Source organism: Stylophora pistillata, chromosome 6 (assembly GCF_964205215.1).
Source record: "Stylophora pistillata chromosome 6, jaStyPist1.2, whole genome shotgun sequence".
NCBI lineage: Eukaryota > Metazoa > Cnidaria > Anthozoa > Scleractinia > Pocilloporidae > Stylophora > Stylophora pistillata.
In genome coordinates this window covers 30221656-30247321 of record NC_142524.1, presented here as the reverse complement: position 1 = coordinate 30247321, position 25666 = coordinate 30221656, and the positions used below count along the sequence as shown (strand labels likewise).

At 37.8% G+C, this 25666-nt stretch overlaps 4 protein-coding genes and 1 pseudogene across 7 annotated transcripts; 1 reads left to right on the top strand and 4 right to left on the bottom strand.

Moving 5' to 3' along the window:
* LOC111318866 (uncharacterized) lies at nucleotides 1-7725 on the bottom strand. 3 transcript variants are annotated; one of them, XM_088762598.1, is made up of 4 exons: nucleotides 7289-7724; nucleotides 2600-2667; nucleotides 1768-1940; nucleotides 1-1230 (listed from the first exon to the last, which is right to left on the bottom strand). In XM_088762598.1, the coding sequence occupies exons 1-4, from the start codon at nucleotides 7459-7461 to the stop codon at nucleotides 1171-1173; spliced, it is 474 nt and encodes a 157-aa protein (XP_088618724.1). In that variant the 5' UTR covers nucleotides 7462-7724; the 3' UTR covers nucleotides 1-1170. The 3 variants fall into 3 exon arrangements, 2 of the variants coding, with proteins under 2 accessions (XP_088618724.1, XP_088618725.1); XM_088762599.1 differs by lacking the exon at nucleotides 1-1230 and adding an exon at nucleotides 4796-4878 and having other exon boundaries at nucleotides 1803-1940; nucleotides 7289-7725; XR_016002272.1 differs by lacking the exon at nucleotides 1-1230 and adding an exon at nucleotides 4796-4878 and having other exon boundaries at nucleotides 1863-1940; nucleotides 2600-4187; nucleotides 7289-7725.
* A 1108-nt stretch (nucleotides 7726-8833) lies between these two features.
* Nucleotides 8834-11929, bottom strand: LOC148729342 (uncharacterized; annotated as a pseudogene). Its single transcript, XR_016002271.1, has 2 exons — nucleotides 11792-11929; nucleotides 8834-10134 (listed from the first exon to the last, which is right to left on the bottom strand). The product of XR_016002271.1 is annotated as an uncharacterized LOC148729342 (transcript).
* LOC148729343 (uncharacterized) lies at nucleotides 10222-11249 on the bottom strand. The gene is made up of 2 exons (XM_088725128.1): nucleotides 10437-11249; nucleotides 10222-10242 (listed from the first exon to the last, which is right to left on the bottom strand). Exons 1-2 carry the CDS (start codon nucleotides 11247-11249, stop codon nucleotides 10222-10224), a joined length of 834 nt encoding a protein of 277 aa, XP_088581254.1.
* A 1362-nt stretch (nucleotides 11930-13291) lies between the features above and the next one.
* On the bottom strand, nucleotides 13292-20504 carry LOC148729341 (uncharacterized). The gene is made up of 13 exons (XM_088762602.1): nucleotides 20339-20504; nucleotides 19496-20258; nucleotides 19249-19349; nucleotides 18896-19130; nucleotides 18244-18356; nucleotides 17530-17810; nucleotides 17117-17287; nucleotides 16766-16862; nucleotides 16493-16690; nucleotides 15481-15641; nucleotides 14781-14887; nucleotides 14229-14591; nucleotides 13292-13865 (listed from the first exon to the last, which is right to left on the bottom strand). The coding sequence occupies exons 1-13, from the start codon at nucleotides 20502-20504 to the stop codon at nucleotides 13748-13750; spliced, it is 2874 nt and encodes a 957-aa protein (XP_088618728.1). The 3' UTR covers nucleotides 13292-13747.
* Nucleotides 20505-20773: 269 nt separating this feature from the next.
* LOC148729340 (uncharacterized) lies at nucleotides 20774-25409 on the top strand. The gene is made up of 10 exons (XM_088762596.1): nucleotides 20774-20942; nucleotides 21330-21395; nucleotides 21615-21677; nucleotides 22178-22216; nucleotides 22375-22419; nucleotides 22560-22606; nucleotides 22816-23649; nucleotides 24189-24242; nucleotides 24425-24599; nucleotides 24897-25409. Exons 1-10 carry the CDS (start codon nucleotides 20774-20776, stop codon nucleotides 25001-25003), a joined length of 1599 nt encoding a protein of 532 aa, XP_088618722.1. The 3' UTR covers nucleotides 25004-25409.
* The last annotated feature ends 257 nt before the right edge of the window (nucleotides 25410-25666 follow it).

Sequence of the window (25666 nt, the reverse complement as noted above, 5' to 3'; positions counted from 1 at the left end):
TTAGCTTGAGTGAGTTTATTGGTAATCCCGAACTATGAAAGGAAAATAACACCCTACATATTATTACATATTTACATTTATATAGCGCAGACTTCTATGTGGATATACAAAAGACTATCAGCGATGGTTCTTTTAAGGAATGAGTGTCATGGGACGATGGAAAAGGCAAGATAAGAGTTAAACAAGTGACTCAACTGTGCTCGTCGTACCAAAAAATTATCTTTCAGAACTTTTAATGTTGGTAATTTAAAAGTACTACAGAGATAAGTCATACAATCAGGTACGACTGAATTATCAAAAGCTGCTTAGAAAATCATAAAAACGTCAAGAACTATTTTCATTGTAGTTCTTTTTTTTTAAAAAACTTCAATTAGCTCGCGAAAATAGCTCCCAACCTAAGAGCTACCTTTAAACCTGATGAGAAATGCTGTCTTATCGAAAAAAGTTGCACACAAGGCGAAGTTAAGAGTGATGGTCAATGATGTGTTCACCGAACTTTGACGTTTTCTGTGACCCATTATGGTAAAGACCCACGGTAAGATAGAATATAGTTATCTTATATGACAAAAAAGCAAATTGTTGTTAAAGGTGACGTCACTTATGCGTATGTCCTTCGATCGAGCATGAATAAGAACAATCTAAATACGAGTACAATTCACATAGATATCATATACATAGATACAATATACATATTTAAGCAAAGTCGTCATATTCACCGGTCAATTACAAAACGTGAATTTTTATAACACTTCGTGCCGCCCAATTCGCCGTTCTAATAATCATACCCGTAATTAATAAGTGGGACTCCCGCTGCACGGTCGTCCGATTTGTTAATCACTCGTATGATTACAGACCGAATCGGACCCAAAGCAGTCCTATTATCATCACTAATCGATTAGAGAACAACTTGTTCTTGCGTTCGGAATCGTGCATTTATCGGCCAGCTACATTCATATATGAACTCAAGATCGATCAAGAGAGAGACTGCAGTACTTAAAATAAGAGGGTGTTTTTAAACAATTTCTTATTTAGATTTAAGAAAATTACAACATGCCCAACTTTTTCCTTCAGTGGGTGAATAAAGACGTTGACGCAAGACATGTCAAACAGTTTAGTCAAGCCAATATTCAATCTTCATTGCAATACAAAGTTCGGCCTGGTATGTGCATATCATTGAAGAGCGCCGGATTGCCGAGATTGTATTTTCCTCCAGTGAAGACACCTCAGCATCTATAAAAAGCAAAAGGAAATAAAATGAAAAAGGGCTGTGGTCGCTAAGTTTTGCCTTTACTTCTTAATCTTAGAACCAAAACCTGAGTAGATCAGTTTTGACTTTTCGTTGGTGGTGTTTTAATGAAAATGAAATTCTTTTTAAATCTTAAATATATATTTTCCAAGCAAGGATGAGTGCGTTACCTTCATAGTCCAAATCACAAAAAAGTCACTTGCACACTTATTTAAAACAGACGACATTATGGTTACGCCGGTAACCACAAAAAATTGTAGTTCAGCAGTGACAAAGGGCAACAGGACCCCTGAATGGGAAGTTAATAGCTGGCCTACGCTCCGAAGGAAAAGAAAACAGATTAAATGAGAAAATGAAAGCAACTCAAAACTGAATCGCCCAACTACACCGCTGATTGAGTCTAACATTTATGAATTTCGTACATGTTTCTTGGTAGACAGGTTTAACCGGGTTTGCTAAAGTTCTCGGTATTGTATTGATTTTTACTCCAAACTTTTAATGCAGAAAAGTAGAATACTCACGTTTTGTACTGTAGAAGGAGTGACTGGTTGGGTTGGCGCAATTATACCGTGAGAAGGTTTATTGAAATATAATCCAAGTTCTTCCGGGAAAGGCGTCTTATTATCAAGCTGCCATAGTGGCCCTGGTCGCAAAGGTTCGGGCAGAAAAGCTGTCCCAGTGAATACGCTTAAACCTTTCACAAAATAAAACTTTTCAATAATCTAGGAAGACTTTGAACCTAAGAAAGAGATATTGAAAATTCTGGAGAAAGATAACACTTGATTGGCCAGTTACAATTCGACAATAAAAAATAGGGGTCTCCAAATTCGTTTTTGAGCCACATGCATCTTAGTATAAAATTTAGAGTTCTTCCAGGAGGATTTAACTTGTCCAAAGCAACTTCTTAGCACGGGGAAGATTCTTCTCTAGAGCAGTGTCGATTGAGATTAGCCTGTAGTACAGGCATCTAATTACGGCGAGTTGAAGTTACAAGCTTGCGATCATTTACTCGACCGGCCATGTTTGACTTTAAGTTAGAGTGGATGGTGGGGCAAGTGGCGGGAAAAGGCGAGAATTTCTTTTCCCCAACCCCTCCCCTCTCCTTCGTTTTGATCGTCGTTTACCCCCTTCGTAAAAATTTCTTTCCCTTCCCAGTATTTCGCTTCTGTAAAATCAAAGATAGCATCTTTAAAATTCACCAAGAAAATACTGAGCCAATTACGCCTGTCCTGCAGTGCATGGACTGTAGAATGTAGAAATTCAGCCAATACACAGTAAGCCGAAAGCAAAACTATGACCTAGCAATGGGAAGGGCTTGACGAATCAAGAAATAGTAGAGTAACTGACACTTACCAAAATTATTTCCTGTTATCACTTTGCCATTCGAATCCGTGAGAAAGTCCACCTTCGGAATTTTGCCTCTACACACGAATTGAAACAAAATGAAAATTGAAGTGATAGACACATAACGCTTCTGCCACTGCCTTTTATTGAAACTTTTATCCCCTGTGAGACGAGTTATAACTACGATCTATAATTGCAACACGTTCTAAGATAAACAATATGTAAACTTTTGTACACCGGAAAAGATTGCCTAAAAAGTGAAAACTTTCGCCTAGACCTCTAGCCTTAATAACTCAGTAACCTCGCCTAAAGTGGCGAGGTTACCGGATGTGTGAGTTCGTGCCAGGATCCCAACCCCTCTAATTCTAGTTCGTCCCTTCAGCAGATTGCTCTATACTGCTGGAAGGTTGTAACTTCCCCCGTCACGATTCAGGGTGGGGCGGTTAAATTTGATGTTTATCGCTTTTTTCACACCCCTTTTGAACCACTTCGGCGCAATCGTTAATATCTTAGAGGACTCGATGTTGAATGGTCTACCATTGCGGTGTGTATTTGGCGAGAAACCTCGGCAGGGGTGGAACTTGGTCCGCGCGCGATGCTCGTCGCTCTGTGTTTTAAAGGACCGTTTAGTTTCTCCCATATAGCTTGCCCCACGACAATTACAAGGGATGTAATAGACCGCTCCCCATTACATATGACCCATCCTTTCACTTAGAAAAAAGAGGGCATTTTTATGAAATATTTACATTTTCACTATCAAGTTTAAATTTCATTGACCATTTTATGTAATTCCCCAATGCTTAAAGCAGCAATTTTTACTTCCTATAAGTGATCATATGAGACTCTTGAAGATCAAAGATTCAGATGCCAAGAATTTAAAATGGTTTCCCTTGTCTATGAGGCGTGACATGCACACTATTAATTTAACTTTCAAATGCTTAAAGGGATCCCCTCCAATGTATTTTAAAGATTGTTTTAAGGTTTTTAGAACTATCCACGATACGAGGGTAAGTGGGAAGAACTTAATGCTTCCCAAAGTGAGAACTGAGACTGCAAGGAAGTCTTCATTAAAGGGATCAAAACTTTTTAGCGAAATCCCTAATGAAATGAAGGAACTTAAATCAGTCATGATTTTCAAAACTCCTATTTTAAAGTTAGTAGCTGTTTTTTAGGCTTCTTAGGCTCTTTTCCTCTTTTTTTTTATGTGCGGGGTCCTTATTGATATCAGCATTTTATGCTGAAGAGGTCACTTGGTTGAATAACAATTATTATCATTACTATTATTATTATCATTATTATTACATAACCAATAACCTTCTAGAATATTGTTATAGTTTTGACTCAGGAACTTGTAAGAAAGATAATAAGTGATCACAATACAAAATTTCATGCAAACATTTTTAGCCAGAACTGGGTGTGATGAGCATAAAAGAGGTGATTAATCTAATTTAAAAGTTGGATGTACAGACTGTATTAGGTATACCTAGAAGAATGCCAAACCTTACTTTATTCCAATGTCTAAAATAAAGATTGTCTATACATAATCCTTCATTGGTTAAGAATTTTTTCCAGGAAAAGGGAAAACAAACTATGAGACCTGTTGAAGGAGAAAAAAAATATTAAGATCTCCTTTCCTGAACGATTAATGCAGTTTCCTCCAACATTTCTTGGAACATGGGGTAGATGTGGAAAAGTGTTCAAAAGCATGCCTTTCCATTTTAAAGGACTGTCCAATCCCTAAAAAACAATTATCCTTGAGAGCCAGCAAGAATGACCTAAAGGTGTTGCTGATCATGAAATTAGAGACTTTGCAAAAGATACACATTGGACTATTGCTAAAAGCGTATTGTGAGTTTCGCTATTTCTTACAAGAGTATACACTTGATTCCAAAAACGCAGACCTCTAAAAAACGTAAGCAGTGGACAGACACCCAATAACTTTATAGTTGCACATGAAAACAATAACAACAATTAATTGTATGTGGTATATAGCAGCAGAAAGAATTGTGGTCATCAATGAAAAAATAAAGCATTGATCTTGTAACTATGCAAACATATCCAATAAAGCCATTGGGCCTCATTGTTCAGGATCATACCACTTGCAGTTCATGTCAACATTTTTGCAATCAAGCGTATGTTTGAGCTTGAGCCTCCTGTGTAGAAATATGACAAAAGTGTTAGCAATGTGCTCCCTAACAGCATTACCAGTTTCACGGCCATGGTACTGACTGTGAAGGTCAGCAGTACACCCTTCATCGTCCATTTCACAGTCCTCTGGATCTGGTTCCCTTAAAATTATAGCAAGATTGTAGAAGTTAAGGTACTGGTCAATGTGGGTATCTTTGCGAAACACCGTTGGTTTTTAATGGAGCCGTCCTCCTTGAGGACTGTTACGGTGTCAAGAAAGCGAGAGTCCTCTATTGGTAGCCCTGTGGTGTAGAGATGTTTGTGGCTGCGTTAACTGGTTTCGAAATAACTTCTCCCTCCGTTTTCGATTTACTAAAGTGCCAGTGAAATTCCTAGGTTCTATGTTTTAAGATGGTTAGGTTATAAAGAAACAAAATAAAAATGACGTCACAATTTGTCAAAAACATCTCTTCGGACTGCTGCCAGAAAGTCGTCGGTAAAAGTTTCGTGAGTCTTTACCAGAAAGTTTCGAAAGTTGCCAGTATGTCACATTTTGTTTACCGAGCGCTCAAGTATTTATCTTTTTATCTATCTCATTCATGAACTTATACTGGCAAAAAAGGAAGAAATCAATCGTCAGCAGTCAAAGCAACCCGCCTTGAAGACCTTCCCGGCAATTCATCGGGGCTCACTTCCTTCGGGAAACGCTTCCGAACCGTAAAGTCACTGTAAATAAATCATAGTTTGTGAATATCAAATCCAGTTGTTTATCAGTACAGCAAAGTAATGCTTCTATTTGGTCTATGATGAAGATATGAAAAATTTGATGGCTGATAATGGCTGGTTATTCTGTAGACAAAAATCTTGCTTTTTTATGACTGACTGATGATTATACTTCGGCCGCGACCGCATTTTAATCTAACTCCCTTTCACTTCCCTTTCCCTTGCGCAAAGCACTCCATGCGTGACCTCTTCCCTCCTCACTGACACTCTTCCAAATATTCTTTGTATCTGGAGGGAGAGTCAGTGAAAGGAACTGGAAGCAACAGTCCGGCTTTGAGACAACTCAAAAGCTAAAGATAGTTGAATCCTATTTAGTTTTATATAAATAGGCTGGATATAGGGGATGAACGGTTGCAAATTTTATCTATTTAGGTGGCATTCCACGATAACTATGATCAAGCCGAGATGGATCGCTACAAAACTACAGCGAACCTTATGTCACGTTCTAGATCGATGAAAACATCGCTGTCCGCCTGTGCGTTTTAATTGAAACGTGGTGGATTATTGTGAGTTTGAAACATACACGATACCAGTAAAACTCGTCCTAAACCTCCCTCTTGCAGGAATAGCTCAGTGATAACCAGCTTGCTAGTTTTACTCGATCAAGGTCAACCTACTACATTTGATTACGGCATGATTGAGTTCGAAAAGCGGAAATGCTTCAAGTGAAACCGACCGATGGGCAGATATTATTATATTATGTTGGCAAAATTTTGGCCATAATGCTGTAGTCACAGAATCGAGCATACTGCCGGCGTAATGACTTGACTTCTTAAAAAATTCTCTTGAACTCACAGTTTAACCAGAGATGAATTCGATAACCTGAGTAAAGTAAGTAAAGTCTTTTCTTGCTTGCACTCCAGGTATTTGATCCGAGTAAGATGTTGTGGTTTGACTTTTCAGTAAACCTTTTATCCTTAGCAAGAGGCTCTTAAAAGCTAAAATGGTAACGCTCAAATTTTGGAGCACGATGTGTGACCCTTCCGCATACGCGGCATCGTATGGATTACTAGTGTTTGAATTTGTTTAGATCTGCACGGAAGTCTCTTAACCAAGTTGAAATTTTTATCATCGCCGACCTGTAAACTTACTTGCGAGCAACTTAGCCTGTTTGTATCAAAACACTGACGAGTCTAGGCTTGATTATGAAGTTCTATTACGCTTTTGAACAAAATAGATTGCATTCATTACGAACACAGGTTATGGACATTGATCGACATTACGACTTCCCTTATCTTGTTAATCCGGACATCCTTATACGCCTAACGTAGACCAGGCAACTCATTCAAAGAACTATGACAAAAATTAGCCCAAACAGGGATTCTGCAAATAATACGACTTTTTAGCCTGTCGTTCCTGTAAAGAGGAAGCTGCTCCGGTGCTTCAGTCACCTACCTTAAGCCCTTGGTATTCTGCACTTATAGTTTATTCAAATCACAAGGTTTAGTATTTGAATAAAATACGAGGTGCATTGGGCTCCAAAAGCGAAGTGCTTTTTCCTCACGAACTACTTTTAATATATGAGCGAAGGATAACGGTCCTTGATGTCATTTGTGAGTGAATCTGGTCGTCGTGTGTAATTTGCGGCTCTGACTCACAATTATCATGCAATGATCACTGCGGTTTACCGTGATGATCATGGCCTAGTCGATCATTCAATATTCAATCCATTATGACCATTTAACAGTTCGAATAAATTTCTAGTAGAAAATTCTGAATCAACAATACTGCGAAAACTAGATGGCTTTAATGTAATACTTCATAAAAGTAGACGGCAGTTTTACTAACCTCTCACTTTCTTTGTTAAAATCCGAATTTGACATGATTCTTGGCGGCTTGTTTATAGCCTGGTCCTCTCCTCCTTTCCTTACTAACGAAACTCCTTCAGCGGTTTGCTGATTAAAAGTTAACACGAATTTTTCATCTCCTCTCACTTGCATTAATCGTTGAGCGCCGGCCATTTTAAGTTTTCCTAGAATTAGCTTTGCCAGTCTGGTGTCACGCACACTATTATATTCTTCCTGCTTGTGTTATCCGCGTAGGAACAGGTGCGAACTTGACTCTCGACTAAGGCCTAGGGTCTAAACTCAAGTAAGTAAAGGAATTAAAAATTTCCAAAAATTAAAAAAAAATTGAAAAAATACTTTTTTGATATTCGAGAGTCTCTCTTTAACATAGGCTAACTAATACACGGGGACAGAAAACGTTCCTGCGTGTCACGTGATACGAAAGTTATTAGTATTCTATTCATGAACATTCATGTTCATGCTCAGTAGTCATAAGGTATGAGAAAAATGTTTGATAGCAAAGGCAAGCTGGGACAGCTTGGTTTAGGAAGTGTTTAAGATACAGCCCATGCGATCTTTGGGTGGAAGGGTGGGCCGTTCACTTCTTCATGGCTCCGCTGAAAACCGAGCTAGAATGAATTATTCTCACGCCAAACCAGACTCTATCATCAGCAATTATGTAATTACGCGTGAGACTGCTCAACTAGCCATGAAATACCTATGCTTAAATGTATTTCAACTACGCATATTATCATGAATGACGAATAGTGTTTAGATTTGGCGTCATTTGTGTTCAATTTACACCTGCATTCTGATAAAGTTTTCGCATTTTTTCTGAGCCCCTATGCGATTGTTGTTTGCCCCCGGAACAGGAAAATATGTCAGATGAATCATATTTATGCATTAAACTCATCACTCCCCAATTAAGAGACGTTACTTAGCAACTCAGGCGGCGCGTGGCTTCTACGATTTTGCGGTAAAAGACAAAGAGGAGGTATCATTCACATAATTTTAGTACATTTGAAAGCTTTCCATTGTCTATATTGTCCGCCTCTGATCCATATTTTTTCACAATTCTTATTTCATTTTGACAGACTTGATTTGAATTGTGATGTGTTTTCTTAAAGATTATTGAATCACATCATGATTTCGTGTGATTGGCTGTTGACAGACACGAACATAAACATTTAACCATCGTGCTTTATGATTATCATGTACTTGTTATCATGTTTCACTCGCTAAGCTTGATCCTGCGAGTTGCATGCGAATATGAACGACACTTAAGATACTCTTAAGTCTAGCGGTACAAAACACATAGTTTAATAGTAAAATTAAACGAGACTTAGCTGTAAGTTGAAGTTTGATTGAGATTCTACCGAGTTATAAAGTGCTGGGAGATTACATGAGATAGCAAGCTCATGTGCCAACTCAGTCTTTAAAAACTTAATGTGAGTGATTCAAGGCACCACACTACAGTAGGGTGGGTGGGGGGGCATGTAATCTCTCAGCACTTTATAACTCGGTAGAATCTCAATCAAACTTCAACTTACAGGTAAGTCTCGTTTAATTTTACTATTCTACCTCGTTATCGTGCTGTAAGATCACATGAGATTTTGAAGCAACACGAACATTAAGCATTGTCATGGCAAAACTTTTATTTTACACATGTGTGTTACTTCACAGTGCTGAGTACCCAATCAGCAAACATGTTCTCTTTAACAATAGGTTTTTTGTAATACTTGGTAAATGTTGACTCAGAGCACCACCCAGCTGTTTGCAGAATGTCATCAAGACTTACTGAGGCATTGTTGGCTGCAGATGTACTGGCAGCCCTTGTGCTGTGTGATTTAAATCTGGAAGTGTCAATTCCAGAGTCAGTGAGAACAGTCTTCACCCACCGGCTTATAGTATCTCTACTAACTTTCCTGAAAGGTTTTTGATTACTAACAAACAATTGGCCTTCTGGGCTTCTTAAGTTTTGTGTTCTTGTTAAGTACTCTTTTAACGCAGATACAACACATAGCGTTTTATCTTCAAAAGCTGCAAGTTTAACAAGTGGGTTGTTAACTCCTGGTCTGCTTTGCTTCAGGTGTCCCACAAGCTGGAAGGTGTAGCAATTATTTGAAAAAGACATGCGGTCAAGATTCAACATATGTACTGTCTGACCTCTTTGGCCAGAAACTAATAAAATTAACACAACGAGTTTCAGTGTCACTTCCTTTAATGACAATGTGTCCTCAGGGGATAGAGACTGGAGATATTCCAGGACTATTGACACATCCCAAATTTCTGTGTATTTTGGTCTTGGAGGTTTTTCTTGAAAAATGCCTTTCATCAGCCTGGACACTAAGGGGTATTTTCCTACACATGTCCCATCCTCTAAAGTAACATAGCTAGACAAAGCACTTCTGCAGTGTTGATGCCATTGTATGTAAGGCCTTGTTGATATAGCATAGTGAGAAAATCAAGCACAGGCACTACAGATGGTTGAGTGTGATCGATTTGCCTCTGAACAGAAAAGGTTTGCCATTTCCTGATGTAGGTACTGTATTGTTTCTTTGTTCCATTTCGCCATGAAGCCATGATGAGCTTTGCAGCTGCTTGTGAAATACCCTGATCCTGGATGGACTGCCAGACAGGAGACATGCCAGCATAGTCAACTTCTTTCTCAAGGGGTGAAACTTCTGGGGAGAATGCGACAGTGAAAGTAGGTCCTGGTGCTTTGGTAACATAAAGGGAATTGCAATTATCATTCTCAGAAGTTGTGGCCACCAAACTTGAGTTGGCCAAAATGGTAAGATCATGATTCCCTGTGGTACTTGATCCTCCAAAATGTTTTGTAAACATCTCTGAATTTGACAAAAAGGTGGAAAAGCATAAAAATACAAGGAATCCCAGCTAATAGTAAATGCATCCACAAAACAAGAGGCTGGGTCAGGTTTCCAAGAGACAAACCTGGGGAGTTGTGTATTAAGTCTACTTGCGAATAGATCAATTTCTGGGATGCCCCAATAGGTAGTTATTTGTGTAAAGATCTCCCTTTTTAAGGCCCATTCAGTGCGGTCATTAAATAAGCGGGACTCTTTGTCAGCCTCAGTGTTTTCTACTCCAGCAATGTGAGTTGCTGTTAACCAGGTATTGTTATTTACACGCCAATCCCATATGTCATATGTCACTTGATTGCAACTTGGAGATTTTGTTCCACCCATAGCATTAATATACGTTACAGCTTTTGAGTTGTCACAAAGTATTTTGACATGCTTATTGTTTAGCCTTTTACCAAAAGCTTGCAAGGCGAAGTGAATTGCCTTCAATTCTAACTCAATGATATGCAATTGGCTTTCTGTACCAGACCACAAGCCTTGGGTTGTATCACTATCAAGGTATGCACCCCAACCCTTTTTTGACGCATCAGTTTTAATCTCAATGACAGGATTTCCATGTGATATTGGATTTAAGGCCGTATCTACATTTTCAATCCACCAAGCAAGATCATCTTTTGCACTCGGGGACAGGGATATCAGAGCCTCAAAGTTACCCTTATGTTCTCTTAGAGCCAAGTTCTTTTCTATCTCTAGTTTCCTATAATGAAGTTTCCCAAACTGTACCCCAGGTAAGCTGGAGACAAGTGTGCCGACTAATTGGGCTAGCTCAGTGATGGTGGTTTCATGCTTGTGTTGCATTGCTGTACAGTTAGCTTTTACTTTCACTTTTTTGTCATCAGTGAGGGTAATTGTCATTGACACAGAGTCAAGGACAAAACCTAAAACTATCATTCGCTGAGCTGGTGTGACAGATGACTTTTGCCCAGTAATCACAAACCCCACACTTGAAAGTAATCTCTGCGTATCAGAGATATTAAGCAGGCATTTATTGGCATCTCTACCCTGGAGGTACGAATCATCTATGTACCCCACATTCAGGTAACCTTGCTGTCTTAAGGTAGAGTACACTGGTTTCATCAACTTAGTGGTGCAGATGAAAGCCCATTTGGCATACATGTGTATTGGTAGAGAAAACCCTTCCAGTAAAATCTCAGATACTTGCGATGTTCCTTGGCAATGGGAACTAAGTAGTAGGCATCTTTTAAATCAATTGATGCCATGAAACAGTTTGGAGTCATGAGCCGCACAGCAGACCACAGAGTATCCATTTTGAAATGGTGTTTCTCTATGTGCTTGTTAAGCCCCTTTAAATTCAAAATCATGCGGTATTGACCACTCTTCTTTTTTCTGACAAATATAGTGGAAATGTATTCATCTGGAGTGTGTACAGCAGGCTCAATGACACCTAATTCAAGCAGGTGAGAAATTTCTGAGGTAATTATTCCTTCCTCTTTAGAGTCAAACTGGATTTCAGGCCTTAGCCTTAGTTGAGTTGGATTTGCAATCTCTAGGTGGCAGTGCTGTACCATATCCAATATATATTGGTCTGCTGTGATACTCATCCATGTTGAAAGAAAATGCCTCAGCCTACCAGCAAATTCATTTGTTGTTAGACTAACCTGTATAAGGTTTGAGCTTAGTCGTTCTTCTTCTTCCCCTCCTGCTTCCTTCTGAAGTGGAGGGGTCTCTGCAAGTTTAAATTCTTGGACTGCTTATTGCTGGAATTGTGAGGGCGAACATATTTCTTTCCACGCCAGCCATGGTGTTGTTGGCTACTTTTTGAGTGATGAGAGCTGCCGTCCTTGGTGAGCTTTGAACTCAGCCTGTTTGTGTCTGAGACGTCTTTAACAGCCTTTGGGAGATCATCTCCAAACAATTCGGCCGTCACTGGATTTGATGGGCTGCAAAGGTGTCTATAATTTGTATTGAGTTGTGGTCTCATCAACTCTCTCCGTCGATAGTTTAACTCCTGGTTAGCATTTGCCAAGAGTAGCAGCCCATCCGCTAGGGCACTAACAGTATCTTCTTTCTGAGTTTCTGAGTTGTCCATCAACTTGTTCACCTCTGATAGGACTACTATTATTCCTTTAATTAGGCTTTTCTGAACCTTTTGGAATTTTTAAGTCAGTTGACCGAGCTGACTCATTTAAATTGTTCCAGACACCCTGATTGACCTTTGTCTCCGACAGGGTGGCGCAATTTTCGGGAGTTTCGTATTGTTTCTTTAACTCCATTATTTTGTCTTCATTTCCTTTCTCCCTCATAGTCTTATCCACAAGTGATGCAGGTTCCCCGTCGATAGCAGGACCGACATGTTCGGTGAGCTGTAGGGTTTTTGTCAGCTTAGTAATCAGAGGATTGCTGTTCTTTCCTTGTTCGTTTAGTCTCTTTTTCTTGGCGGGTGGCTCTTCCTCGACCAGTGATTCAACATCGTTCTTAGACACACTCGAATCACAATCATCGGCCGAGTCTTCGTCACCATTGCCGCCTGAACGTGATGCAATCAGACTGCCCTTGCGAACTGAATTCCCAGTTTTCTGGGAATTCCTAGGAATTCCTAGGAATACTAAAAAATTCCCAATTATGCAAATGAGCTCCTACTTGAACAGCTTGGAATTACTGGGAATTTCTGAGAAAGGAAGATTATTCCTAGGAATTCCTAGGAATTCCTAGGAATACTAAAAAATTCCCAATTATGCAAATAAGCTCTTATTTGAAAAGCTTGGAATTACTGGGAATTTCTGGGTAAGGAAGATTTTTGTTTTGTGAGGACGTGGAATTCCTAGGAATTCCTAGGAATTCTCAGCTCCACCAACTCTAAGAAGGGTGGAATTCTTAGGAATTTCTGGGAATTGAATTTGAGGCAATTCAATTCTTTGAGGCTGTTCAATTCTTTGAGGCTATACAAAATTTACCACGAGATATACATACTACGTATATAACTTGCTATGTTTATAACTTAAAAATCATAAATTTCAATTATTTAAACTAAGTTCTAGTAAATGACTTTGCATTAAAAAAGCAGCAGTCAATTAAATAAAATACAAATTGCCAATTAATCCAATGTATACTTTACTTATCACAGATTTTGCTTTCTAACCTCAATTAGGACTCTTGGATTCCATGATCACAAACGTTTTTATTGTGATGCCAAATAATTTACCAGCGTATGCCCACAGATGTGCAAAAATTACAAAACATTCATCAGCTGTTCCTTGATACACACCTCCCACATGTGTAACAATAATTACATTTATTAATTACTGTTATCTATGCTAAAAGAACTTAATGTTGGATATGGATGTAAGTAATACCTCCCTAACATACATTTACTGGTTGCCTCTGTTGGAAAACCTTGAAAGTCAAGCTCAGTTGCCCCAAACACTATCAGAGACTTTTTGTTCAGATTGTATCCTTTAGTTAGTAGAAATTTCAAGCCTTTGACAAATTCAGCACCTAGTTAATCTTTCTTTTTTCAAGATTGTTGTTGCTGCTTTTTCTTTTGCTCTGTTTTTGATACTGATTGATGTAGTTGTTTCCTTTTTTTATTCTTACAAAATGTTACTTCTCGTTGATCATCCGCACACTCCGCAAACATTTGGTATGCGAACAAGACAGAGGTGGTCACTGTTCCCTTCAAGAAATAACACCTTTTCCTTGATTTCTTCAATTCGTTTCACTTGAAACTCTGATCTGAAAATATTTTTCAAACAGGACTTGTTAGCAATGAGGAAGAGAAACAGAGTCTCTTCTCATAACTTACTTTCTTAAATGCACCAATCACTAGACCTCCTACAAAATATTACTTGTATTACTGGTGCAAAATACAAGTCTTTCTTTATATACAAATTAAAAGTTCAAGTCACACTTCAATAAAAACAGTACTAATGTTTACCTGTTGTCCACCTCTGAGACTCAGTCAGCTATCAACAAAATTGTTTTATATGTTATAGGTCTGGCATAAAAAATTTACTTGTAGCATATAATGACAAGCTTAGAGAAAATCAATTCTGACAATTTAATACTTCAACTGCTTTCGCTCAAATTTATCTATACCTTTCTTGTTTCATCCTTAATGTGTGATGACCAGCCTCACTAAAGAAGAATGGATTCTGGAGATCCGGCTTCACTTCTCTAAAAACTGCCAAGGTGATCCCGGACTGCCTATCCCACACAAAGAACTCTACCTCTCCAACCTTGCCACACACAAACAAGACAACATAAGCATTTCGCTTTATCATTCTGGTATACTCCTTAGAGTAAAACACTTTTCCATTCTTTACAATTCGTAGCACTTTAAATTTGTTGCCTCCACTGACTTCCTCATCAATCATCTCCATTATCTCCTGTGGTAGCCCTACCGATTTCTTGGCCCCTCCAGCAATGAAGCAATTCTCTGCCTTCTTAAGATTTTTAACTCTAATACATGAAAGGAAAAAATAAGTAGATTGATATATTTAGTAATTGCGGGGTGTCTTTCAAGTATAAAAGAAGTTGTCTGTAGTGTAAAAAAGCTAATTCAGATGATGATGATAATGATTTCTATCAATATTACTAAAACTGTAGTAAAAAATCAGACAAGTACACTTAAAGCAAAATATCACTTACTCTCTTTTGGTGTTCAGCATTCTTTTGACAAAATCCTTGACCACACCATTTTCCAACATATCTACCTCACATCTTAAGCGACTCTGTGCATGAAGCATCCATACAACCTAGTAACAAATTCAAAATTGCACATTTGATGCTAGTAGTTCATTTTTCCAAATGGAGTTGTAAAAGTAAGTTCTTCATTTACTTGATTTAAATCATAACGGTTTTTGAGTTGGAAAAGTAAGTTCTTCATTATACTCTATTTAAATTTATAACAGTTGAATTATACAGAGGAAACCTATTAGCTGTTTGGACACCAGGGGTCAAGGGAATTGAGCCATACTAACAGGGTTAAGGGCAAATATCTTAACTGGTTCTGACATATACTTTTGCATTTTTAAATAACTAAATTATTCAATAAACATCTGGAATACAGAAACTTTATGTGCAGACAATATTAACCAAGGGAACTTTGTTGAACATAACTGAATTCTATAATTAAAACAATAACAAACTTGGCTATACATATTCTTCTCAAAAACAATAGTCATGACTTAACTTCATGTTACATTAGTTAAACATTGTTTTTCAGGAATTATATTTGTTTTGTTTGGACAACGAAATTGACCATAACAACAAGGAACCATATAAATGAGGTGACCTGATAAGGTGGGGTGGTGTTAAGGTGTAACTGTTGTGGGGTTGCTAAAAGTACCTGTCTACAAACATTTCCTGTGCCATGTGTCAAGTCCATAATGGTTCCATTCATGTCTTCAAACCCAAAGGTGGACCATGCCCACAGTGGACCCCATCCTTCCACATAGTCAGCTAGATGGGCACCAGTGTTGTGAACATTGAGACCACAACTGCCATTACCTTTAAATGTGGGGGAAAACACACTATTTATAGCCATGCACTTTTGTTGACCATCAGTCAATGGGTGAATTCACCCTAAGAACATACTTTACCATAGCTTTGGTTTTTTCTATTTAACAATTATTCGCCGAATGCAAGGTGAATATCATCTAATAATCCCTGAGACGAAGTCGAGGGGATTATTCGACAATATTCCCCGAACCTGAGGTGAATAATTGTTTTAGTATAATTTCAGAGCTGAACAAAAGAGAAATTTCTAAAATCATAACATTTTAGTAACACTTACTAGCATTTTTTTTAACATTTTATATAAACCGCGTGGAGCGATTTATACAGCGTCATTAAGGAACCACTCAACCAATCCGATTGCTGGAAACTCTTTGCTCAGCTCTGAAATTATACTAATATTACCCATACAGACAGAGGCATAACATCATCAACCCATCAGGATAAAAAAACTCCCCAAAAACTCATCAGAGCCACAAACCAATTTCGTCTTTGTGGAGTAGCAATGCAACAAGAATAATTGATTTTCTGTCATTTCTTTTAACAAAAATAAACAAGAAAAGCCCCAGAGGTATTATTAGTATCCAATCTGCTATTTCTCCTCTTTGATTGAAATATACATTATTGTCACTCAAGATATTTGACAGTGGTTTAAGAATGTTTGTTTGGTAGAGTGAGACAAGTCTAGTACAATTGACCTAGAAAAAAAAAGATAACAACAATATAAAGTACATAGAAAACTGGTATTGGCAGGTGTAAAATCCTTAGTGAGCCTACAGTGTAATGGTAATAATATGAAATCAGGCACTGGATGTAGAGTTCAGACTGTCACTGAGTTTTCTTACCATACAATTCTTGAAAATCCTTGTAGAATGTCTGTAGGAGATCTCGAGCTCTTGCAATCTGTGCTGGTGTTATTCCATCACCAAGAAGAATATAAACCCCCTCTGCCAAATGTGCAAAGTGGCACAGGTACTTATCAGGAAGGTAACCAACCAAGCATGGAAGTGAATAGTACAGCAACCAAGACTGGAACTCTGAAGCTTAAAAAAAAAGTTTGTTAGAGCTTAATGTTACCTCCCTGTATCATCGAGCCACTGTTCCATTAAAGTACACACCTTTCAAGTTCTTAAAATGTTTCTCCATGTCTCTCGGTAGACGTGTCAAGAAGTCTGGGGGTCTCATCTTGAGAATGCGTTTATTGATACTTTTAACCTACAATTGATTCAGTGTTAGTCACACCATATTTCTTGCAAACAGTACGTACAAATGATAACCAACAATTCTATTATGTGAATCTAGTATAACATGTTTTCACAACAACACAGTTACACTAAACACCCTGTCACACGTGTACATGTATATTGACCATGATTACTCTGTTAACAAATGAAACACTCAAATCTTAACTTAGCTGTGACAGTCTACATATTTTCTATAACCTGCAGTTATAATTTAATTATTAGTACCTGTCCTCCAATAAAGTATGGCTTCTTGTAATTAGTTGCTGAGAACCATTTGTACAGAAGGGTCTTTGTAACACCCAATAAGCAGCCATGCATATAGTCAGGAACCATACCCAATACTACATCAAACCAAGGCATCATTGCAAGGCTAGTGACATCATAGACATCTACAACCTAACAATCAGCACCAGTAATAATCAGTGGTAGCAAAACAACAACAACAGCAATAGGAAACTTAACAGATGACACAGGATTAACTACTGTTTTAGTCCTATTCCCCTGTATATTTCCTAAAAAAAGGACTGGTATTTGTACATTTTCAGGTGGTGTCTTAAATGGCAAGCTTTAATGTATTGTCTTTACATGAAGCTCAAGTGTATCACTATAAAGCAGTGTAACATGACAATCATTTTAACCTTTTTATTCTCTCTGTTTCCAGAGAGACCATTCCTTAAAAAACTCTCATGGGTACGCTTTGAGACTGCTTCAGTGGGAGTCCGGTAGGGATAGCAACGTGTATGCCCTTTTCCTTGTTTAACCACAACACCAGGTTCTTCACAGGTGAGACAACCAAATTGTCCATTGTGCTGTGCCATACAAGTGAGATATGCTTTGCCCTGCAAATCAGTGGACCCCAGAATTACTGCAGCTTTAATAGTGATTGGCAGCTCCTCACAATCTGGTTTCACCTGAAGACCTGCATGATAAATAACAACAAGGAATTGCAAAGTAGAAAGGAATCATTTTAAGGAAGCTCATAAATAGAGCTTTTGGTCATGTGTGCAGGACTAACGTATAAATTGCCCAAGATGTCGCATAGAAAGAAACATAATCAAGATTTCAAGTGAAAAACTGGAAATAAAAGGTGAAAGTTAATCTGTCACTTTTTTAAATACAATTTTGCTCAATAACCTTTGCTTAATTTTTCATACATGGCTCCAGATGAGGAATACCTGAATACTAATACACATAACATATTGCACTCACCAGGGACATAGTAATTTATTGTTGTTGAGAAGTTGAATCTATATGCACATTGTATATGGCCTCACACTGCCATCCTACAGTCCTAAGCTCACACATCTCAGTAATCATGTTACAGTACATGTATAATCATTTTTTTACCTTACCTTCGTCATACAAATGAACCATCTCAGATGCAAAAGGTTCAAAGTAAACATGAAATGGTGGTTTGCCTTTACCCTGCCAAATTCCCCACATTAACATGTTCTGTTTGGAAAACCTGATATGAATCAGAAAGGTACAGAACGCATTGTTGATTTACATGCATTATACACTCATTATTATTATATTCTATGGAAACTGTTAAATTCTATATTTTAAAATTATTATTATTATTATTTCAGTCACACCTATGTGAGGCAACCTTTACCCATTTAACACCAGATACTGAATAAAAGCATGATATGTAGTAAGGAATATTGCATGGTCTTTTCAATAGCATTGTTAGAAAGGGAAAATCTGGAAATTATGCACTAACATTCAAGGTTATGTCAACAAGGGAACATTTTTATGAGCCCAAAAATCAGTCTTGGTTTAATAATAAATGGATCCACAATCCTCAGTACTACACACTAACAATACCTTAGACCTTAGGCAAAACTAGATTTTTAAAATATGCATTTTTCTGGTTGGGCTTTGGGCGTGTAAGCATGCATACCACATACTATGTAATTGTAAAAGGTCTTCCAAACATTTACTTTCTTGCTTATAGTTGTTTGGGGCTGTTTTCTTAGTGGAACTTGCAAACAGCAAACTAACCTTTCTGGTGATGACAGTTCATTGATAGCAAGGAAAACTGGCCATAAAGAAACACTGGAGGATGAATACAGAGGTGCACCATCTGTATTGAAAATGAAGCTAATATTGAGCTTGCTATGTAGAAATTGGCCCTCTTTGCACAGTGCCATGTAGAACTTGCCATCTAGTATGTCTGTTAAAATTGATTGACCACGGCGTTTTATTCTTTCTTGAATGGTGAACCATACCTCTTTGCCTAGGATGGAATTTAATTACCCTATAAGAAGATGTCACATCCAATCTCCAATATTTAGCAAGTGTGAGTATTGTTTTCAATTTCTACTATCTTTGTTTATAAGCACTTAAAAACTTACGAAGCAAAAGATCCTTCAGTTGGTTTTTGATATTAACTGTGACAAAACTGTTTTTGTGCTCCTTTTTTCCTTGCTGGGATTCACTTCCTTTGTATCTGAGACTTAAGGAAAAAAAAGAAGACAATCAACACAAAGCAAGGGCGTTTAAAGTCCACATGAAGAAAGGCATAACAGATTCCTAAATTTTTCAATACTCCACCTCTACTCATTCAGTACCTCTAAATGTAGATTTGTTCTTTAAACTTACCCCACACAGCCTGATGTGGAACAACGAAAGCTGTTTTCATCATCCAAGGGAAACAGCCTGTGACATACTTCGCAAATGTCATACACGTGGAACTCACATTGTCCGCACACTTCTTGAACTTTTCTGTAATTGAGAGACTTGAAAGTTACACTTTCGGGACAAGTCACTTTAACCAAATCGATTAAATCCTTCACAGCTTCATTTGTCATACAGTGTCTTGAAACATAGGCCAAAACTGCCTTGCATGCTTTTTCATCGTGAGTGAACAACCCAGAATCAACATTGACAGTATCGTCATCATCTTGTTCATCTTCATCTGATGAATAACACTGGCCTTCAAATTCACCCTCATCAGACTCAGAAGTCACTAAACAAGAGTCTTCGCTGGAAGAAATCTCACTGCACTCACTATCCCTCTCTCCACTAAGTGTTTCATTTAACCTCGTGTCTTTGTTGTCAACACCCCTTTCCAAGCTCGGGAATGCTTCGGACTGTGCATATCTATTGGAAGGCGAGAATTCCAACGCACCTCTGTAATCGCATATAGTCGCTTCTATCTCCTGTGCAAGTATTTCTTCGCTGTGGGACACACTTGATACTGTTGGAACCACTGCTACTTTAGTGGAATCGATAGACTCAGGAATCGTGCTGGCCGTGTTAGCACATGTTGCTGAACGCTTGTTACGGTCAGACTTCGTTGATTTAGGCACTGGTACACTGGGATCTTCGAGGTATCTCTTGTACTTCCTAATGTGGTATCCTTCTGTTATAAAAATGAGGGCAAAACACAATTTGTAATCAATGATAATAACAATCTGTTTTTTGGCTTGTGTTATTTCTCACCTTTGCCGTGAACACAACTCAAGTGGGTTTCGAGTCTTTGTTTCCTCGACAGCTTTCGGCCACAAATTGTGCATTTGAAGTATGTTCGATTTTTGTCGATTATTTCAACGTGGAGGGAGTTATCATTATTTATAACATCGTCAGCACGTGGACTCAAGGTATCCATCACTCCAGAGCACGTCAGAGAGCTGTTCAGGTCAGAGAGTCGTCAGAGAGATGGTGACCGATGACCAGCAGTTTGGCGCGGAAACTGCAGTCGCACAAGCCAGCAGATTCTTTGCTAGCCAATGACCATTCCCAAAAGACGCACGTGATCATACTCATGATCGGAAACAAAGAAATCTCCATTTCGCGCTCATCTTTGAATGTTTTTTTTCATAGGTTAATTGTGATCGCTCGTGCGTTATACAATTTTTTTCCCAACTATTGCTAAAGATGGTCTTTATCGTGGTTCAATGGCAGAACGAGAATAGCGTGAGTGTTGTTAACGAAAAACAAGTGGTTGGCGCCGTCGACCTGAAAGAAGGTACAACCGTTGATATATCGACCGGCACCAACAAAGGTCGCGTGGCCATTTACAAGGCTACCATTTTGAAAGTTTGCGGTGAGTACATATTGCGATATTCGGTACTTGATCAAAATCTTACCAAAGAATAGACATGTAACGTCTTCAATTAAGCATACACAACACTTAAAGCTCAACCCAACCGAAACTCGAATGATTCTGTGAATCGCACCCGTCACTTGCATGCCGCAGTTCTTATACTCACACTTTACAATGAAATAAATCCTTCAGTAAGGTTTCAGGATTATTTTAATCACGTTTGGGAACAATCTGATCCTGCCTTATCCTGCCTAATGCTTTGAAAAAATTCAACTTTTTGCATTATTAATTAAGGCGGGATTTAGTCAAAAAGGTGAATGCATTAAGGGTAATCGCGTGATTGGCGGGAAAACCAACTAATGAATTTTATTCTTGGATTTTTATCAGCGACAAAGGCACAGGCCCTTGAGATTGAGAAAAGTCTCCTGACACCCGCAGCTGCGGAGACTACAGGTAATATCGAAAGCTTTCATTGAGTGGAAATAGGGGATTTAGTAAAACTGTCTCCCAGAAGAGGCAAAGCTACATGTTGTTTAGCTGAGTGTAACAGTAGAATTCCGATCTTCATCCGATCTTTTCAATACCATGAAAAAAGTCATATGCAGTCCTCAACCATCTATTTCTTACAATAGTACCCATGTTGTAGTCATCATATGGTTGCCATGTTTGCAGGAGATGAGAAAAGGAAGAGACCGAGGAAGCCTTCACAGAAAGTGAAGGAGAATGTTGAAGGAGGTCAGGCTTAACAATTAGCCCCAGTAATTTATAGATTTGCATTTTAAAAAATTTATATTGTCTTTGTCTATGGCTCACTTTGATCTTAGATTGTAAATGTTACCATGAATGAATACGAACCCTAACCCCAACCCACAGCAAAACAGCTCATTGTAAAACTAGGGATAGTTTTCACTAACATTTGCTCTAACTGTTGAATGTTGGCTGTTGAGGAGGGGCTGAGGAAGGATGTCAAAAATCAAGAAATTAAAAATCTTTTAAAACAGATAAATCATTAAGAAAACCAGCATTTGCTGTGATTCAGTGCTTCCATGATGTACCCATAAAATCATTGGCTAAATCACTTAGAAAAGCCAGCCACTTTTTCCAAAAATGTAAGAAAGTAAAAGAAATGTAAAAATGATTGGCTACTTTAGTCAAACCAGCTACCTAATTCAAATTTTATTGAAACCCATGCCTGACTCAAAATAATCTAATTACAATTGAATTTATATACTCAGATGAAGGAAAAGATCAAGAAGATGTGGATAATGATACAGGTAATGGTCTCTTAGTTTTCAATAGTTTTATGAGAAATGTTAACAAGATGGATACTTTGTCTTAGTGGGATTTTTGTCTTTGCTTTTAGTTTCTATTCTTGTCTTTAATTTATTGTCACTGATATAATTCTAAATTCCATGAAATTTCTTTGTTCCAGATCAGTTTTCACAAAAGAAGAGGAGAATGAACAAGAAAGGGAAAGGTAACTTTAGAATTGCAAGCTCACTGTATATTCTCAAGTTCGCGTCCTCAGTATATTTTTTGAGAGGGCATTTGCTAGAATCCAATTCCAAAAATAGATCCATCTAAAGGAGGTAATTTCTGTCAATCCCACTACTGTAGATGCAGACAAGGAAGAGGAAAAAAGGAGAGAGACAGAGAAGAAGAAGGTAATGTTGAGCTTATAGTATACACACTAACGTTATTGGTACATTAGTTTCACCTGTTGTTCTAATTGCTGGCGAGTCTTGGTGATTCTTTTTATCCCTGGTATGAGTTGTGCTTTTCAGTTCCAAAGATATGTGTGGCAGGAAAAGCATGTAAACAACATCCTAATAACCACAGTATGTCACCTTTTTTTTTTTCTCTGTCTGCAAAGCTGCAACAGTCAGTGCAAGAAGAGCGGGTTGCCAAAATCCTTCACGGTCTGCGCAAACCAGAGCTGGTTCAAGTACTTGACAGAGAGGAGCCAGCAATGCATCATGCTGAAGTTACAATAACAAAAACAACACCTGCCAAACAGAAGAGCACCACAATATCCCAATCTCAGACCACACCGTTAGTCAACCACAGTTCAAGCACAAACATCATCTCATCACATGGATATTCACCACCTCAGGCCACACCATTACTCGACCACAGTTCAGATACACACACCACTATATCACAAACACATTCACCAACTCATAACACACCTTCGCTCAACTACAGTTCACGCACACACACTGTTACATCACATACATACTCACCAATGCAGAACACACCATTACTCAACCACAGTTCATGCAGAAACACCATTCTGTCACATACATATTCACCAACTCAGAACTCATCAGCATTCAAACACAGCACTGGTAGGCACACCAACAAATCACACAAACATACACCACTAACTGACCACAATTCACACACAACTTTGCAGAGTGCATCTATCACTCCTCCCCAAAAAATTGACCTAGACACATACCCTACACCATTATCTCGTCACATGTCTCCGAAAAGCTTCACAGAATTGCTTAACCTGGTGGATGATGACTGTGAAAATGTGCCATTGGCAGACTCACCTCCTAAAACTCTACCTAAAACCATTGGCAATCCAAACTGGGAGTCATTTGCATCCCATTTCACTCATGAATTTGAGTGGTTGAAGGCAGAGGTGGATGGCCTGAGAAATGAGGTGAAACACCTGAGAAGGACAGTGAGGGAGCTAAAGGTAAATAGAGCTTTAGAAGTCAGAATCATCTGATGATCTCAAGTGAAACTTCGAACGATATGTTTGAGTTTCAGAATTTGCTGCAAGTAAAACAATTTTTGGAACAGTTTTGGCTATGGGGAAAAAGCAGGTTTGAGAAAACAAATTAGTAATAAATTAATAGCCATGTTTCAAAGGAAATTAATCTTAGAAACGTTCCTGTTTCTAGATTTTTTAAAAATTTTATTTTATGTAAAATGCATGGCAATCCACATTTTCTATTTTGGATTTCATTAAGTCTTGGTCGCTAACACCCAGCTTTTCCTCAAATTCACAACCTTCATATCTAAAATACCTTTGGGTTAGATGTTTACTTTAACTGAAGTCTGCATCACAACTGAAAATTATTACTAGTGAAGGAAATAATAGCTGGATAAAGATTGCTTTCAAGAGTTTTGAGTGTTTTGGGCTTTTAAACTCAATTTTCTATGACAAACTCATCAGTATTATGTTCTTTCAGCATATATTGATGCTCAGATGAAAACTTTTCTTTCATTTAGGCAAACCCAAGTTCTGTCCAGGTAAATGCCAGTCAACCACAACAGACTCAAGAGGTAATAAAAATGACACTTCTTGCCTGAAAAATGAAATACTGTAAGTCAATGCCCTTACAAAGTTCTTTTTCCTTTAGTTTGATATGGCAAATATGTTAAGAAAATTAATGCTTTAACTCCTGTAACAACAGGCATCTTTAAGAAATAATTGTATTTCCTAAATTATCTTTTTTCCCCTGCAGAACCAGTTGTTGGAAATGATTAGGAACACAACAAAACCCCTTGATGGATTGAAAGCTTTACTTTATGAACTCTTTACACCTGAGGAAGTAAGGCAATCATCCCTTAAGGGTAGGACAACTGTCACAGGAGGGGAAAGTGTTGGCCTTCAGAGGCAAAAGCTTGACCTTATCTACTGTAAGTTCTAGATTCATAATACAAACTATGATTAAACAAACCTGACTGCATAAAGAAGCCCTCCTTAATTAAAACAAAAAAATGTATTCAGCCTATTTTTAGTAAAATGTATGAAAAAGATGCACTTATTCCACTACACCAGTCATTCAATATAAAAGTGATTTCCCTATCCTGACTGCTATTTTTCCAATGAATGCCCTTTTCCTTGTAGCTGCTTAAGGCCTTGTCTGAGCTTGTAATATATTTATAATATACATATACACATATACTGTATATATAAATTTTTTTTAACTTCAGTTGTCATGGAATCCAGATACAAAATGGACAGGCTCCCTGTGGACAACCTTATTCGAGGCCAACAGAGAAAGCTGCGAGCCCAGAAACAAAAGACAAGCAGCAGCTAAGTCTGCAATTTAACTTCATTCCAATTTATTGTTGCAGTTCTAACAAGATTTCAATTCATAAATAAATTATTTAACTGTAATTAAATACCAATTTTATAATCATCCAACATTAAATGATTCATTGAAAGACTATTGACAGATAAATCAAGTTATTACATTTTATTTTAAAGAATCAACAGACTTCACCCACAATTTATGTCAAACCAAATTTAATGATTCATTAGGACTACTTTTTATGAATAGCCGTAATGGAAGATTATTTTTATTAAGTTTTAAAGAAAAAAAGAAAGAAAAAGAAATCAAATTTAATCCCAATGTTACTGTGTTGATGTCAACAAATACAATAGAAAATATGTTATGTGTAAACCTGATATAAGCATGTAAATAAATTTCATTGATTACAGAATTTTGAGTTGGAAGTTCATGCATGTCATTTATTTGCTTTATATTTAAGTTGCCTCAAATTTGTCCACGAAATTCCTAGAAATTTCTGGCAAGTTTTTAGATTTTACAGCCTTTCAGGAAAAATTATTGGTGCTCTTTAAGTTGGAATTCCTAGGAATTCCAAGTCCTGTTGGCTATTAACTTGAATTTCTGGGAATTTCTAGGTTTTTAGAACCAGAATTGCTACAGTTTGGGATTCCTAGGAATTCTTAAGATTTC